Source organism: Miniopterus natalensis, chromosome 12, assembly GCF_054644295.1.
Source record: "Miniopterus natalensis isolate mMinNat1 chromosome 12, mMinNat1.hap1, whole genome shotgun sequence".
NCBI lineage: Eukaryota > Metazoa > Chordata > Mammalia > Chiroptera > Miniopteridae > Miniopterus > Miniopterus natalensis.
The window spans coordinates 69039253-69051812 of NC_142092.1; the positions used below are offsets into that span (position 1 = coordinate 69039253).

Consider the following 12560-nt stretch of genomic DNA (forward strand, 5'->3'; position numbering starts at 1 on the left):
TAATATGCCATAACAAACAAAAACTGCAACATTTAATTTTTTTCCCCAAACCAAGACACTGACACTAGGCTGATTTCCCTTTACAATGTTATTTTCTACAGTAGAAGCTGGGACAGAAATACAAACACAGCCCACTGAATCAGGGTGTGGTGGTGAAAACATTGTTAGAAAAGAGGGGAATTAAAAATAAAAATAAAGACCTCCCCTCCCCCCCCATTTCCCTGCTCACCTCCCAGAGAGAATGTGGACATTCTCCATCCTGGCAGATCATGCCATGTGGTCAGTTTGTGGGGTGACCAGAAAAATAGTAACCTAAAAATATTGTAATTTTTATTTTCTTTCTATCTAGTAAAAACGTTAAACTGTCTTCCAAGATTCCAAACTGACATTGCATAGACCATTTCCTTTCCAAAAATATCTCTAATATATTCCTCTCTATCTCTCTCTCTCTATAGAATTTTTAAGTCTAGGAGCTTCGGGCGCCTAGTGGGAATTCACTGAGCTTGAGGGGGCCAGAGGGCTCCCATGTGGGGCTGAGGCCAGGGCTCTGGGCCTCTAGCTGCAGCCAGCATTAATTTGGTTATGGCCGAATTCTCAGTCCAATTACCCTGGCCCAGGGCCTGGCATGGGAGGATGTGGCAGGCTCTGTCTCCTGGGGTGACTGTCAAGTTCAGACCTCATCTAGAGTGGGGCTGGGGTTCCTAGTTTGGGGAGTCTCCCCAACAGCACCAAAGCCAGCTATTTTATGCGTTAAAGCCCCAGAACTTTGAATCAGACACTAAATACACCTTGAATGCACCTTCCCACTGGGTTGAGGTCCTGCAGACACAGGCGGGAAGGGCAGTATCCCAGCTTTTGGGGATAACTTCATTTGGAGACAGTGCAGCCAATCCCCTTTTAAAGTGTCAGGTGTCTACGGGACAGGAAGGGACCCACAGAACTGATCAGAGCCTTCTCCAGCCAGAAATGCTCCACCCTGCCTCGGCAGGCACCTTCTAACATTCATTTTCTGAAAGAGTTAGGTGATTAAAAACAACAAAATCCTAGAAATGCTCTGGTCCCAAAGCTGGAAGGTTCTAAGACCAAGATTCCAACTCTTGCCAGCTGGGGCAGAAGGGCAAGGACCCCTCCCAGCCTGGGGAGCACCCCCTCACCCCCATCCCCACCCCTACCAGAGGGAGAACCAGTACCCGGCCCCCCATCCAGATCTCCAGCCCTGCTGGGACCAGTCAGTGGGTAGGGCGGAGAACAGAACCACCTCCCCTCACCTGGAGGAGGGAAAAATATCTAACTGTGAACCCTAAAGGAAAAAAAGAAAAAGGGAGAAAGGAAAGGAGAAAAGAAGAGGTATAGGGTCAAGTAAACACCAGCCTGCTGGGTTTATACAAAAATGAGTCAAATTAAGGGGTGGGGAATCTGTCCAGGGGCTGGCTGGCAGCCAGCACCCACCTTCAAGCAAGTAAGGATGGGGAGGAAAGTGCTCAGAGCAGAGGCTTCGTGTGGGGCAGGGGCAGGGCCAGACTGCTCCCTGCTAGAAACCCCCCTAAAGGACCCTGCCCAGCCCTGACCCAGAGCGGGGGATGCTTTCAGAGGAGGGCTGAGGCTTTTCTGGCCAGGAAGCCAGATCCAGCTGGTCAACTCACAGCCCACCTGCCCCTCCAGCAGTGGCCCCAGCCTGGGCCAGCTGTCCCTGAGGGGAGGCAAAGGGGGTGGGTGGTGCTTGCCCAGCTCAGTCAGGCCCCTGACCTTCAAGGGCTTGGGAGGCATCCTTTTGGCTTTCTATAAGAAACCAGCTGCTCAGGACCAGCCCTGGGCAGAGGGGAACCACCACCAAAGCTCAGACCTTTCTCAGCATGGGTCTTAGGTCTGAGCTGCAGCTAACTGGAGGGAGGAGAGGTGGTGCCATGCTCCAGCAGGGTTGCTAGAGCTGGGCCGCTAGCTGCACAGCAGGCAGCGCCCAGGAGTCCTTGGGAAGGAATCAGAGGAAGGGCAGGCAAGGGCCAGTGGGGCTGTGCTGGACACAAGCATGTGCAAAGTGCAGGCTGCCAGGGCAGCAGGAGAACATTCGGTGGGGGAGGGAGTCTCAATCTGGAGTGTGGGTGGGGTCTGAGGTCTTGGCTCCTAGGAGGAGGCCGCCAGCGGGTCCCCCAGGGCACAGGGAAGGGACAGCTGAAGCATTAAGCAGTCAGAGGGCCACGGTGGCAGGATTCTGGGGGTGAACTGGCCCCGAAGGGCTAGGGGGCAATGGAACAGAGCCCTGCCAGGGTATGGTTGAGTTGGTGCTCATAGAGTGAGTGGGGACACAGGGCAAGAGGCCCCTCGGCCACAAGAGCTCCGTGTGTGTAGGAGCTGCTGCATCTCCTCATTGAGGGGCCAGGTCAGTCTCCAGCGGGGCATCCTGGCCATCTTTGTCTTGCCCACCTACTTCATGGGCCCACGCGTCCTGCCCTCTAGTGGTTCAGAGAAGAATATTCACAGTGGTGCCCAGGCCCTAGCAGGCCAGGAGGGTCCCAACATGGATGGGAAGTCAATGGAATGATGTTTTGGGGCAGGAGTGGGGCTGGAGTGCATGGAGGAGGCACAGATGAGATGCGGAGTGGACGGTGATCCAAAGGGGAAGGTCCCTCGTGGAATGACACGGGTCTGAACACCCGCAAAGGCAGGGCCCTTCTCCAGCCTGGACACCCGCTCCTCAATGGCTTTCAATCACGACTGGCTCGTAGACCCCAGAGGAGACCCTGTGGGAAGAGATAGGTCAGCTCATCTTCCTCAATGCTCCTCAGGGCCAGCCCCTTAGAAATATTTCACAAACAGGCACTGTTAACTGGCCCCATTTTGCAAAGGAAGAAACTGAGGCTCAGAAAGGTTGAGTCTTGCCCAGAATGACAAAGATGATAAGTATCAGAGTCTGTGGGATTGCTGAGCTGGCACAGGCTGTGCCCGAGCTCTTCCTGGGCAGCAGCAGCTCACACACTGGGGTGTTCACTGGACAGCAACCCTGGCAGGGAGGGACTGCACCCCACCACGCTTGACAGATGAAGAAATGGAGGCTCATGGGGATTATGCGGCTTGCCAATGGGCAGAAGGTTGGGAGCTCTTCCCACTGAGGCCAGGCCCACCCATGAGGTAGTGGACATTCTGGGCTCAGTAAGCTGCTCTGCTATGACCTTGGTGTCAAATAGCTTGGTGCTTCCCTCCCTGAATCCCAGTTTCAGAGGAAGGCCAGAGAGGTGTATTCACAAACCTTCAAAGAGCTGCCCCCTTCATTTTTTGGCCCACCTTATCCAGGCAGCTGGGAAGGTCATGGGGACATGGCAGATGCAATTTTGAGCCTTGCCAGCAGGGGTCAGCAGAGCAGCACCAGAGGGCAGGTGGGGGCCCCTGGCAGCCAGGCCAAGTCTCCTCCAGCTCTAGCCCTAGATGCGAAATGGGTACTTTCCCACCCTGCCCACAGGAACATGGGGAAAAGCCTTCAGCACAACCCTGCATGTGGGAAGCTCTTCCACTCATTCATTCATTCAGTGAGCCAGGCACATGGCAAAATACTGTAAATAAATGATTAAGAGGGCACATTCTATAAACTATAGAGTTCAGGCCAAAGTTTGATCCTACCACCCCCTCATCTGTAAACATCACGAGGGCAGAAAACTGTTGCTTACTGTCACATACCCAGAACCTCAATCAGTGCCTGGTGCTCAATAAATACCTGTCCAATGGGTCATCATCATTTCTAAGGGGCTCCCAGATCCAGGAGGAAGGGAAAGTAGGGTCCCAAAGAAAGATTACTAAGCTCCTGCTCTGTGCCAAGCCCTGTGCTAGGCACTTTCAAAGTTACCTCTGGAACCCTCAAAGCCAACCCTGGAGCACGCCCCAGGTTTCCAGGTGAGATGTGGTCTACACCATTTGAGATGAGGCTCAGAGAGAAGTGACTGGCCCCAAGTCACCCTGTGGTGACAAGAGCTGGCATTCAAAGCCAGGTCATAGGCTTCAGAGACCTTGCTCTCGGCACCATGACTCACTCCCATGCCTCCCTAAGCACCCACCCCTGACCCCTCACCCCTACCTGTTGGCCAGCTGGATGCCGCTCAGCGTGGCGGAGCCATCACGGCTCACAAACAGCCGGAGGTTGCTATCTGTGGGAACACAGGAGAAAGGGGGCTGAGCGGGGACCCGGAGCAGGTGACAGTTCCCCCAGCCCGCCCGGCGTGGGCAGCTCACCCTCAGTGTTACTGCCGTCTGTGAAGTCCTGGCTCTGCATGATCTTCTCCACAATGTCATCGGCATCAATCCGCGTGTCATCCACCCAGGTCGGGTGGCTCTCCACCGAGTCCTTCTTCCGCCTGGAGCAGGACAGGCAGAGTCACAACAGTCAGGGCAGTAATGGGCACAGTGATGACAACAGCGACACCTACACTGCTCAGGATGCTCTAAGTGCAAGAGTGCTTATTCGGGTTGTGCTCACTTAACCCTCACGCAGCCCTATGTACACGTGCCACTATTACCCGGTCTTACCGAGGCCACACAGCACCTGGACAGGGGGCCTAAGGTCCACTAGATCATACACAGCAGCCACTAGAGGAGCATGTGCACGCCACTTAGGTCAGGGCTCACTCATGAACATCAACTGGTTGAATCATCACCATCCAACCCTGAGGCAGGGACCCTACTGTACCATGTTACAGGTAAAGAAGCAGAGGTTCAAGGAGCCACCATGAGGGCTCTCTTCTCCAAAGCGCTGAGCAGTGGGACTCACCGAAACGAGCGGTCTGACAGATGCGAGGGCCGGGGTGGCCGGGGTGGTTTCTCGGGGGGCCGGTGCTCACGCTCGCCACCCTCAGGGCCCTCCAAAGTCATGCTGAGGCCACCAGAGGCACTGCTGCTGGTGGATGTGTTGCGACGGTGCGTCAAGTCTGAGAGGCTGGAGGAGCGCGAGTGCTCTGTGCTGTAGCCTGGTTGGGGGACGGTGGCAGTTCATTACAAGGGAGCTTGGGAATATGCAAGGCCAAGGGCAAGGGGCCAGGCGGGCACTCACCAGAGATCTTGGACTGCTGGCTGGCGTAGCTGGAGTTGCGGGAGTGGCCAGAGTGGAACACCTCCTCGGGGCTGGACAGGTTCTGGTCTGTCTCCTCTGGCACCCCTGGAAGGCAGGGAGAGGGCAGGGGTTACCGATTACCAGTGGTGCACTGAGTCTGGTGGGGGGTGAAGTGGGGGGACACTACGTATTTCCATTTAACAGGCTGAAAAACCAAGGTTCATAGGAACAGAAATCTGCTCCAAGTCAAAGTTCACCATCTGAACCCAGGTTCATTCATTCTACAAATATCTGTCAGGGACCTCCTCCATGCAGGGTGCTCTACTGGGTGCTACAAACAGGAGTCAGGGTGTCACAGGCCATTGGGAGGAAGAATGTTGAACAAAACATGACCCACAACTGCAGTGAGTGGTGCAGAGCAGCGTGTAGGGGTCTAGCCCAGTCTGAGATCAGGGAAGGCTTCCCTGAGGCAGTGGCCTTAATGTGAGACCATCAGGACATGGGAGGGAGGGAGCTAGATAAGGCATCAAGAGAAAGGGCCTCCAGAGGGAACTAGGGTAAAGGCCCCAAGGCTTGAGTGAGCTTTGGTCAGTGCAGCTGGAATACAGCAAATAAGGGTAGGGGAACCGGCTGACGGCCCGCCCGTCAGTCATAAGCCCAACTTCGAAACTCACATCCTAGCACTCCCCAACAGAAGGTGCAGGGGAACCAGGCGGATCCACCCAGGCCTCTGTGGGTGCCCTCCCACCAGCCCTCCTGTGGTAAACACAGGAGCAAGGGCTTGCCCATCCCCTCTTTGGAGATGAGCACAGCCAGGCCAGGAGTTGGACCCCAGGCCTGCCTGTGTCCCCACCCAAAGTCAGAAGGCTTTTTAAGCTCCCAACAGCTTCTCTGCAGAGGGGGGGTAGGGGTCCAGAAAACCAGCTACAGAGACATTTGGGGCTCATACCCCATGCTGCCCGGGAGAGGCGCCTCTGCTACTTTGCACAAAAACATTATCTGTGCTGGGTGGCCTTGTTCCCAGATCTCTCCCCTGGGGACCCCCACCCTGGAGAAAGTATTAGTGCTGGGAAGCTCCCATTCCCAGGTGCAGCCCCCAGGCTGAGACAGGCAAGAGCCCTAGCTCTCCGCTCCGGGACTCGCCTGGCTGGGTCTCCAGGAGAAAACAGAGTGGAAGAAAGCTGGCCCTCGAGATCAGAGGGTCTCTCGCAGCTCCCAGCCCTGGGGGCAGAAACTCAGCAAACATCTGCTGAGCCACCTGGCCTTGTGCCCTAATTGCTCTTGTGACACAAATAGGGCCACCACACGCTGCCTTGCTCTCTAATCAGCTGGAGGGCAGGCCAGAGCCTCCTCTCCTGGTGGCACCCCATCCTCCGACTTGCCATGCCATCTCCTCCGGGAATGCAGGCTTGTCTGAATTTTTAAAACATTGGTAATAATGATAATTTAATAGAAATATATATAGAGTACCTACTCTGTACAAGCAAGGCCCACACATGTTTGCTAAGTTCATCCCCAAAGCAACCCAGGATGTGGTTACTGCTGATCCTATTTTACACTGAGGCCCAAAGAGCCAAAATGGCCAGTAAAGGTCACGTAGCAAGTGGGAGAGCAGGAGCTCACAGCACATGTCCCTCTGCCTCACCCCCCAGATTCAGCTCAAATGTCACCACTTCAGGGAGACTTCCCTAGCCCCTGAGATACGCCTTTTGTCTCTCTCACAGCTCCTGTCACTCCGCAGGGGGACATGCATATGACTTACTTATTGTCTGATGGGTGCCTGTCTCTCTTGCTAAATGGGGAGGGCCATGAGGACAGGGACACCAGGTCAGTCTCTGTCCAGTACCTGGCACATGGGGTGGCAGGGGGTTGGGTAATGTCTGCTTAATGGAAGCATAGACGGTGCAAACACCATCCCCCACCACCTCTCTCTTCTCAGCAACTGTCTCCCTTGGGACACCTCAGAGGTAAAGGGCAAACAGAGCAGGGTGGGCAGATGGGGAGCGGTACCTGAACTGAGAATGGTGGGCCGGGCCTTGGGGGGCCGGGACCCCGTCAGGGAGTTGGTGCTGCTGCTGCGACTGCTGCTGGTCCCACCACCCTTACACGTCAGCTGCAGGGAGGAATCCTGGCCCGGGATGGAGATGGACTTGGCAGTGGACGGCGGCCTTAGGAGGACAGAGGGGTGTGACTGTGGTGCTCCAGCCTTGGAGTGAGCCAAACACAAAGGAGCCCCCATCCCACAGGCAGCCTGCACCCACACTCACGTCTTGAAGCAGGGGTCTCCAGAGAGCAGGGACATGCCGATGGTGACCTGTGAGATGAGAAGTCAGCCATACCATGTCCGTTCACTCAGCCCAGGCGCCTAGCCTCCCTCGGCCTCCCTGCTTGGGCTTCAGACAGGGCTTGGAGTATGATCCCGTCTCTGTTCCCTGCTGGCCCTGGTGAAGCCACCAAACCTCACTGGGCCCCAGCTTCCTCATGCAGAAGGCAGGACTGATCCTGACACCTGCGTCACGGGACAGTGGAGCAGATACAGAGAGATGCGGCTTCACCTGGCTTAGCACCTGGCTCGGAGTGACTGACAGCAAAAGCTACTATTATTTCAAAACTGCAGCTAGACTGGGAGCCCTCACAGGAGGGCCACGCAGCACTCCATCCTCAGTGCCCAGGGCTCCGAGTGGGCGTGCGAGCATGAGCCCCATGTGGCAGAGGGAAGGAGGCTGGAAAAGCCTGCCCAGTGAGGAGGGGGTTCACCAGGCCTAACACGGGAGGAGGGGAGCGCTCACACAGTCCAACACAGAGGGCAGGGCCTTAGTGAAAGTTTCTTGAGTAAAGCAAAAGCCCATTAGAAACTTAACAATTTAACATCCATTTGGGCAAAGATTTTGGCAATGGCTCAAACAAGGCAATGTTTGGGTCCCCAAATCTGGGCAGAGATTGAATGACAGGTGAAAGAGATGCTCAGATCCCAGGCACTACCAACAAAAAGGAGACCACTGGGTTCAGGCTTTTTTCTTTTAATGGATTTTTTTTGGGGGGCCATGATAGCAGCCTACAAAGGAGTTGATGGCCCCAGGTTGTAGACAAGAGAACTGAGACCCAGACTCAGAAGCACTGATTACCCAGAGCCCTGTAGACAGATATGGCCTTGAAGCCCAGGCCACCTGCCCTCAGGTGCCCTTGATCTGGCCTGAGGTGTATGGGGCCACTGGGGCGAGGCTGAAAGGTCCCAGCTCCCACCATAATTAGCCTGTACCTTTTCAGTGCCTCTGATTCCCTTGGAAAAGGGTCTGGGAGACCCCCGAGCCTCTGCCCACCACCTCCAGCCCAGCTCTGCCTGGGCACAAAACACTCCCACTAAGTCAGCTGGAAGGGTGTGGAGACAAGGAAGAGAGGTGTGCAGGTGGCAGATGCCCAGATATCTCTGTTCTAAGAGGCCAAGGAGGCAGCTGCCTCAGGGGGAGAAGGAGCTGCCCCAGCCACCGGAAACCTGCACATGACTGGGTCCTCCGAGCAGCTGCCCTCCGTCTGCCTGGGTGGAGGTGCGGTAGGTTCTTCCGGTCACTGTGCTTCACCGGGACCTCAGGCTGCCTCATGTCATGTGGGGCAATGGGAAGGATCTGGACTGCAGTCTCAAGTGCCAGCTCTGCTGTGACCCCAGGCAAATGATCTAACCTAAGCCTCAACTCCTTCCTGTGCAAAACTGGGACTAATAATAGACACCACACCCCACAGGGCTGTCAGGTATCATAAGACAAGAGGTGCAGTGCTCAGTGATGCTGATCTCATCAAACCCTTAAACAGACTCTTGGGGTCCAACCACCAATTATGGATGGGGAAACTGAGACCAGTGGCCGAGGCAGGCCTTTGATGGTGGTGTCCTGACCTAGGGCCCACATCCTCCCAGTATCCCTCACTGCTTGTCCAGGGGCAGACCTATATTTTTAACAACCCTTCTGGGAATTTGATGAGGAGCAGGTGTGCCCCCGACCCATGGTGAGAAGGGGCAGAAGAGGCAGCAGGTCCCCAGTACCTTAAGGATAGAGTTATCCTGGCGGGTGTTCTTCGTGTCGTATCCCTCCAGCAGGCAGCAGCGCACGGTGGAGCCCGAGCCTGCAAACTCAGCCAGGTTCAAATCGGCAAAGCCCAGCTGGGAGGGAGAGAGGAGACTGTGGGAGGCTGCAGGGAGTGTGGGTGCAAGGCTGGCAGCACAAGGGTTAATCTGGTGGAGGGGGAGGGGCAGGCAAAGCCCCTGGGCCACACCAGTGCAGACTGACTGTTGCATAACCTGCACCCAAGGATGGAGGCCTGGGCTGGTGGCTTCGGTTGGCGGCTCCAATGTGGCAGAGCCAGGAGCTCACATCCCTGAGCCACACAAAGCGCCCTTTGTGCTGTGTCCCAGAGTGCACCGGGGCAGCGCCTGAGATGAAAGGACATTGTTGTCTGTGACACAGACACATTGTTCCCTGGGAAACAAGGCTGCGCTGTGGGAGCCGCCAGGACAGCGGGCAGGGGGGGAGGAAAAGCCCGTGGGAACTTGGTGTTGGATGGTGGGTGGGGGGCACTCTGCAGGGTGCACAGGGGCCCCTCATGGAGGCTGGAGTGAGGGGCTGTTGGGCAGTCGGTGGTGATGTTCCTCAGAAACAGAGAGAGGAGCAAGGATGAGGAAGGAAGTGGAGAAAGTGCGAGAACAGGGCCTCTGAGCTAAGGCCTTTGAAATGGAAGCCAATTCTGGCAGACTTGGAAGGACAACAGAGGTTAAGGTGAGGGGATGTTGGGATTAGAGGCTTAGGGGACAACCAAACCAACCAGGGACATTTACTGAGCACCTAATGCATGCAAGTCTCTACTGCAGACTTTGGGGCAATGGTGCCAGAATCAGGTACTCAGGTCAAATCCCAGCCCTGCCATCAACTCAGTGACCCCCATTTTACAGACATGGAAACTAAGGTTCCAAGAGAGGGAGTGACATGTGCGGGGCCTCAGAGAGCTTAGCCAGCAGGACCAGGCCTGAAGTAGGCCTGATCAGAGTCAAGTCTTGCCACTGCTTTGGGCCTCAGTTTCCTCCTGTGTCAAGGTTGCTGAGCCAGTGTGGACATTTGATTGGAGAAGGGAAGGGAAGGGCCTGGCAGGTTTGACACGTGCTAGGCACATGACAAACATTTGCCTGACGGAGGTAGGATGCTCCAGCTGTTTGCTAGTAGTTTCCTGGCTGGGCAGCTGTCCTCAGCCAAGTGAATCAATGGGAGGAGAAATTTCCACTCTGATGGCACCTTCCACAGGCCAGTTCTGGCCACCCTGCCCTCTGCTCCTGGAGAGGCGCATGAGCGAGCAGCGCACAGCACAGAGCCCTGGGCTTCCTGAACTCTGGTTGGTGGGACGGAACACGCCCTGCGCACAGGGTGAGGTGAGGCAAAGGCATTTCCCCTCCCAGCTAACTAAGCGCCCTACCCCCACCCTGCCACTGTGCAACTTCCCTGGGGAGCCTCAGAGGGTGGGCTTCGAATCCCCACAGGGAAGGGGGTTTAAGGGCAGAGCAGGCTTATTCAAAGCTAGAGGTAACCCTTCCAGAGGTAATCATTGTCTTCTGTTTTCCCAGCAGAAAAGGCTGTAATATGAGGGCTGAACTGGCTGTGGGTGTAGAGAGAGCCCGGCAACAACACAGACATGCAACAGTGGGGACTGGCTGAGGCACCCGTCCCCCAGCCATACAAAGGGACATTGCTGCTGTTAAAGCAAAGGGAAATTTGTGATGACATGAAAACATGCCTATGACGTATTGGCAAGAACAGCAGCAAGCTGCAGAATCCACTTAGGATAAGTCCCTTTTGTGTATTTAAAAATCACATTGTCTGCACGTACACGAGGACTCACACAAGGTGCTCACTTTACATTTCTCTAAGCCACAGGTGAATATTTTATTCACTGCTCTGCGTGTATGATATATTTCATAATATTTTTTTCTTAAAAGGTCTGGAAAGAGCCTAACAAATCCCAATGCTTGGATCTGGGGAGGAGGCCTGGAAGGAAACTACCTTTCTACTCTATGAACATCTGCACCACTTGTGATGCAACAAACATACACTGTCTTTATGTGATGCGCAAAGACAATCAATAGAGATATTTCAAAAAAATAATGTATCTCCTATAGGGCTGTGTCTCCTGTTTGGGGCAGAGAGGGGGCTGGGAGTTCTTCCGGGAGTTTCTCCCATGCCTGTCCCATCCCACCCCACCGATCCACCCCTCCAAACAGTTCCACTCACCTTGGAATAAGTCTTCCCACCTTTCAGCTCCTGCACAGGGAGACAAACACAAGCAGCAGGGTGACTAGGGAATCCAAAGGCCCTCATATGTGTCCCCAGTCCCCCCAAATATGACCGCCAGTGGAGGGGGACAAGAAAAGGGGCAAAGTGACTCACCCCACTTTCCCTGAGGGGGACAAGCCCGGAGATGGGCCAAGAGCCACCAGAGCAGCAGCCCCACAGCCACTTGGGCTTATAGCCCCCAGCCCGCCCGAAACCCAGCCTCACCTTGCGCACTGACACCCGGAAGACGCAGGGGTCCAGCAGGCCAGTGGCCGGGTTGGCGCTCATCTTGCACACGAAGGTGAACCGCTTCCGCCACCGCACGCAGTTCTCCTGCACCTCTTCCCTGCAGGCCAGACGGGACAGGTGAGCACAAGGAGGAAGGTCAACGCCCAGGGGGCCACAAGGGACAGACTCACCTCTAGGAAGGCAATGACAGGAAGGAGGAGAGGAAGGAAGGGGAGCTCTCACTTTTCACTTTGTGTCACAAAGTGACTATATTTTCATAACAAGAATATGCTTGTGTAAGTGTTGTAAAAACAAAAATATGTAATAAAAAAAGAAAAACACAAGGCGGATGAGGTCAGGCTAGGGGCAGCTGCCCCCTCCCTCCACTCCCAGCACTGTCCCCCCGCCCCCTTGTTCTGTGGCCTTGGGTGGCTTCTTCCGCTGCCATTACCTCCCACCAGCCAGACTCCCAGTGCCCATGTCAAGTGACCCTCACAGCAGCCTTCCCAGGCTGGGCTACCCGTCCATTTTACAGGTGGGAAGACCAAGGCTGGGTAAACTGCCTGGCACCACCCAGCAGGACAGCCAGCACAGTCCCTTTCTTCACAAGTACCAACAGAATCAGCTGATGCTCACACTGCGCTGCCCAGGTGCCCGGCACCACTCAAGCACTTTACAAACCTAGCCGCCCCTGGAGCCTGCTGCAAGTGTCAGCAGTCCACAGGCACGACAACCTTGCCAATGGGGCAGTCACTACCACTAACCAATCCCACATTCAAAGAAACCAGAACTCTGGGCCTGAGGCCCACAAATGGCAGAGCAGACCAGGGTCTTGAACCCAAGCAGCCTGGCTTCAGGTGCCACACGTTTAACCCTCACCACTCCAGGGCCCTCAGCTCTGACACTAACTTGGGGCTGTCCTTCCAGCCCCCCAAGTTCCTCCTGGGCCTGGGGAGCATGACCAAACTCCAGATTCAGAACCCCTTTAAGAG

The 12560-nt window shown here is 55.4% G+C and overlaps 1 protein-coding gene across 1 annotated transcript in view; it reads right to left on the reverse strand.

The window, feature by feature from the left end:
• EEIG1 (estrogen-induced osteoclastogenesis regulator 1) overlaps nucleotides 1-12560 on the reverse strand; it is a 34035-nt gene continuing 21475 nt past the window's right edge. Inside the window, exons 2-11 of the mRNA XM_016211022.2 lie at nucleotides 11566-11686; nucleotides 11299-11328; nucleotides 9069-9185; nucleotides 7300-7346; nucleotides 7043-7200; nucleotides 5033-5137; nucleotides 4754-4949; nucleotides 4219-4340; nucleotides 4064-4133; nucleotides 1-2738 (exon numbers count right to left, since the gene is read on the reverse strand). Coding sequence (XP_016066508.2) covers nucleotides 2693-2738; nucleotides 4064-4133; nucleotides 4219-4340; nucleotides 4754-4949; nucleotides 5033-5137; nucleotides 7043-7200; nucleotides 7300-7346; nucleotides 9069-9185; nucleotides 11299-11328; nucleotides 11566-11686 — 1012 coding nt within the window. The 3' untranslated portion in view covers nucleotides 1-2692. The remainder of the gene's footprint in view (nucleotides 2739-4063; nucleotides 4134-4218; nucleotides 4341-4753; nucleotides 4950-5032; nucleotides 5138-7042; nucleotides 7201-7299; nucleotides 7347-9068; nucleotides 9186-11298; nucleotides 11329-11565; nucleotides 11687-12560) is intronic.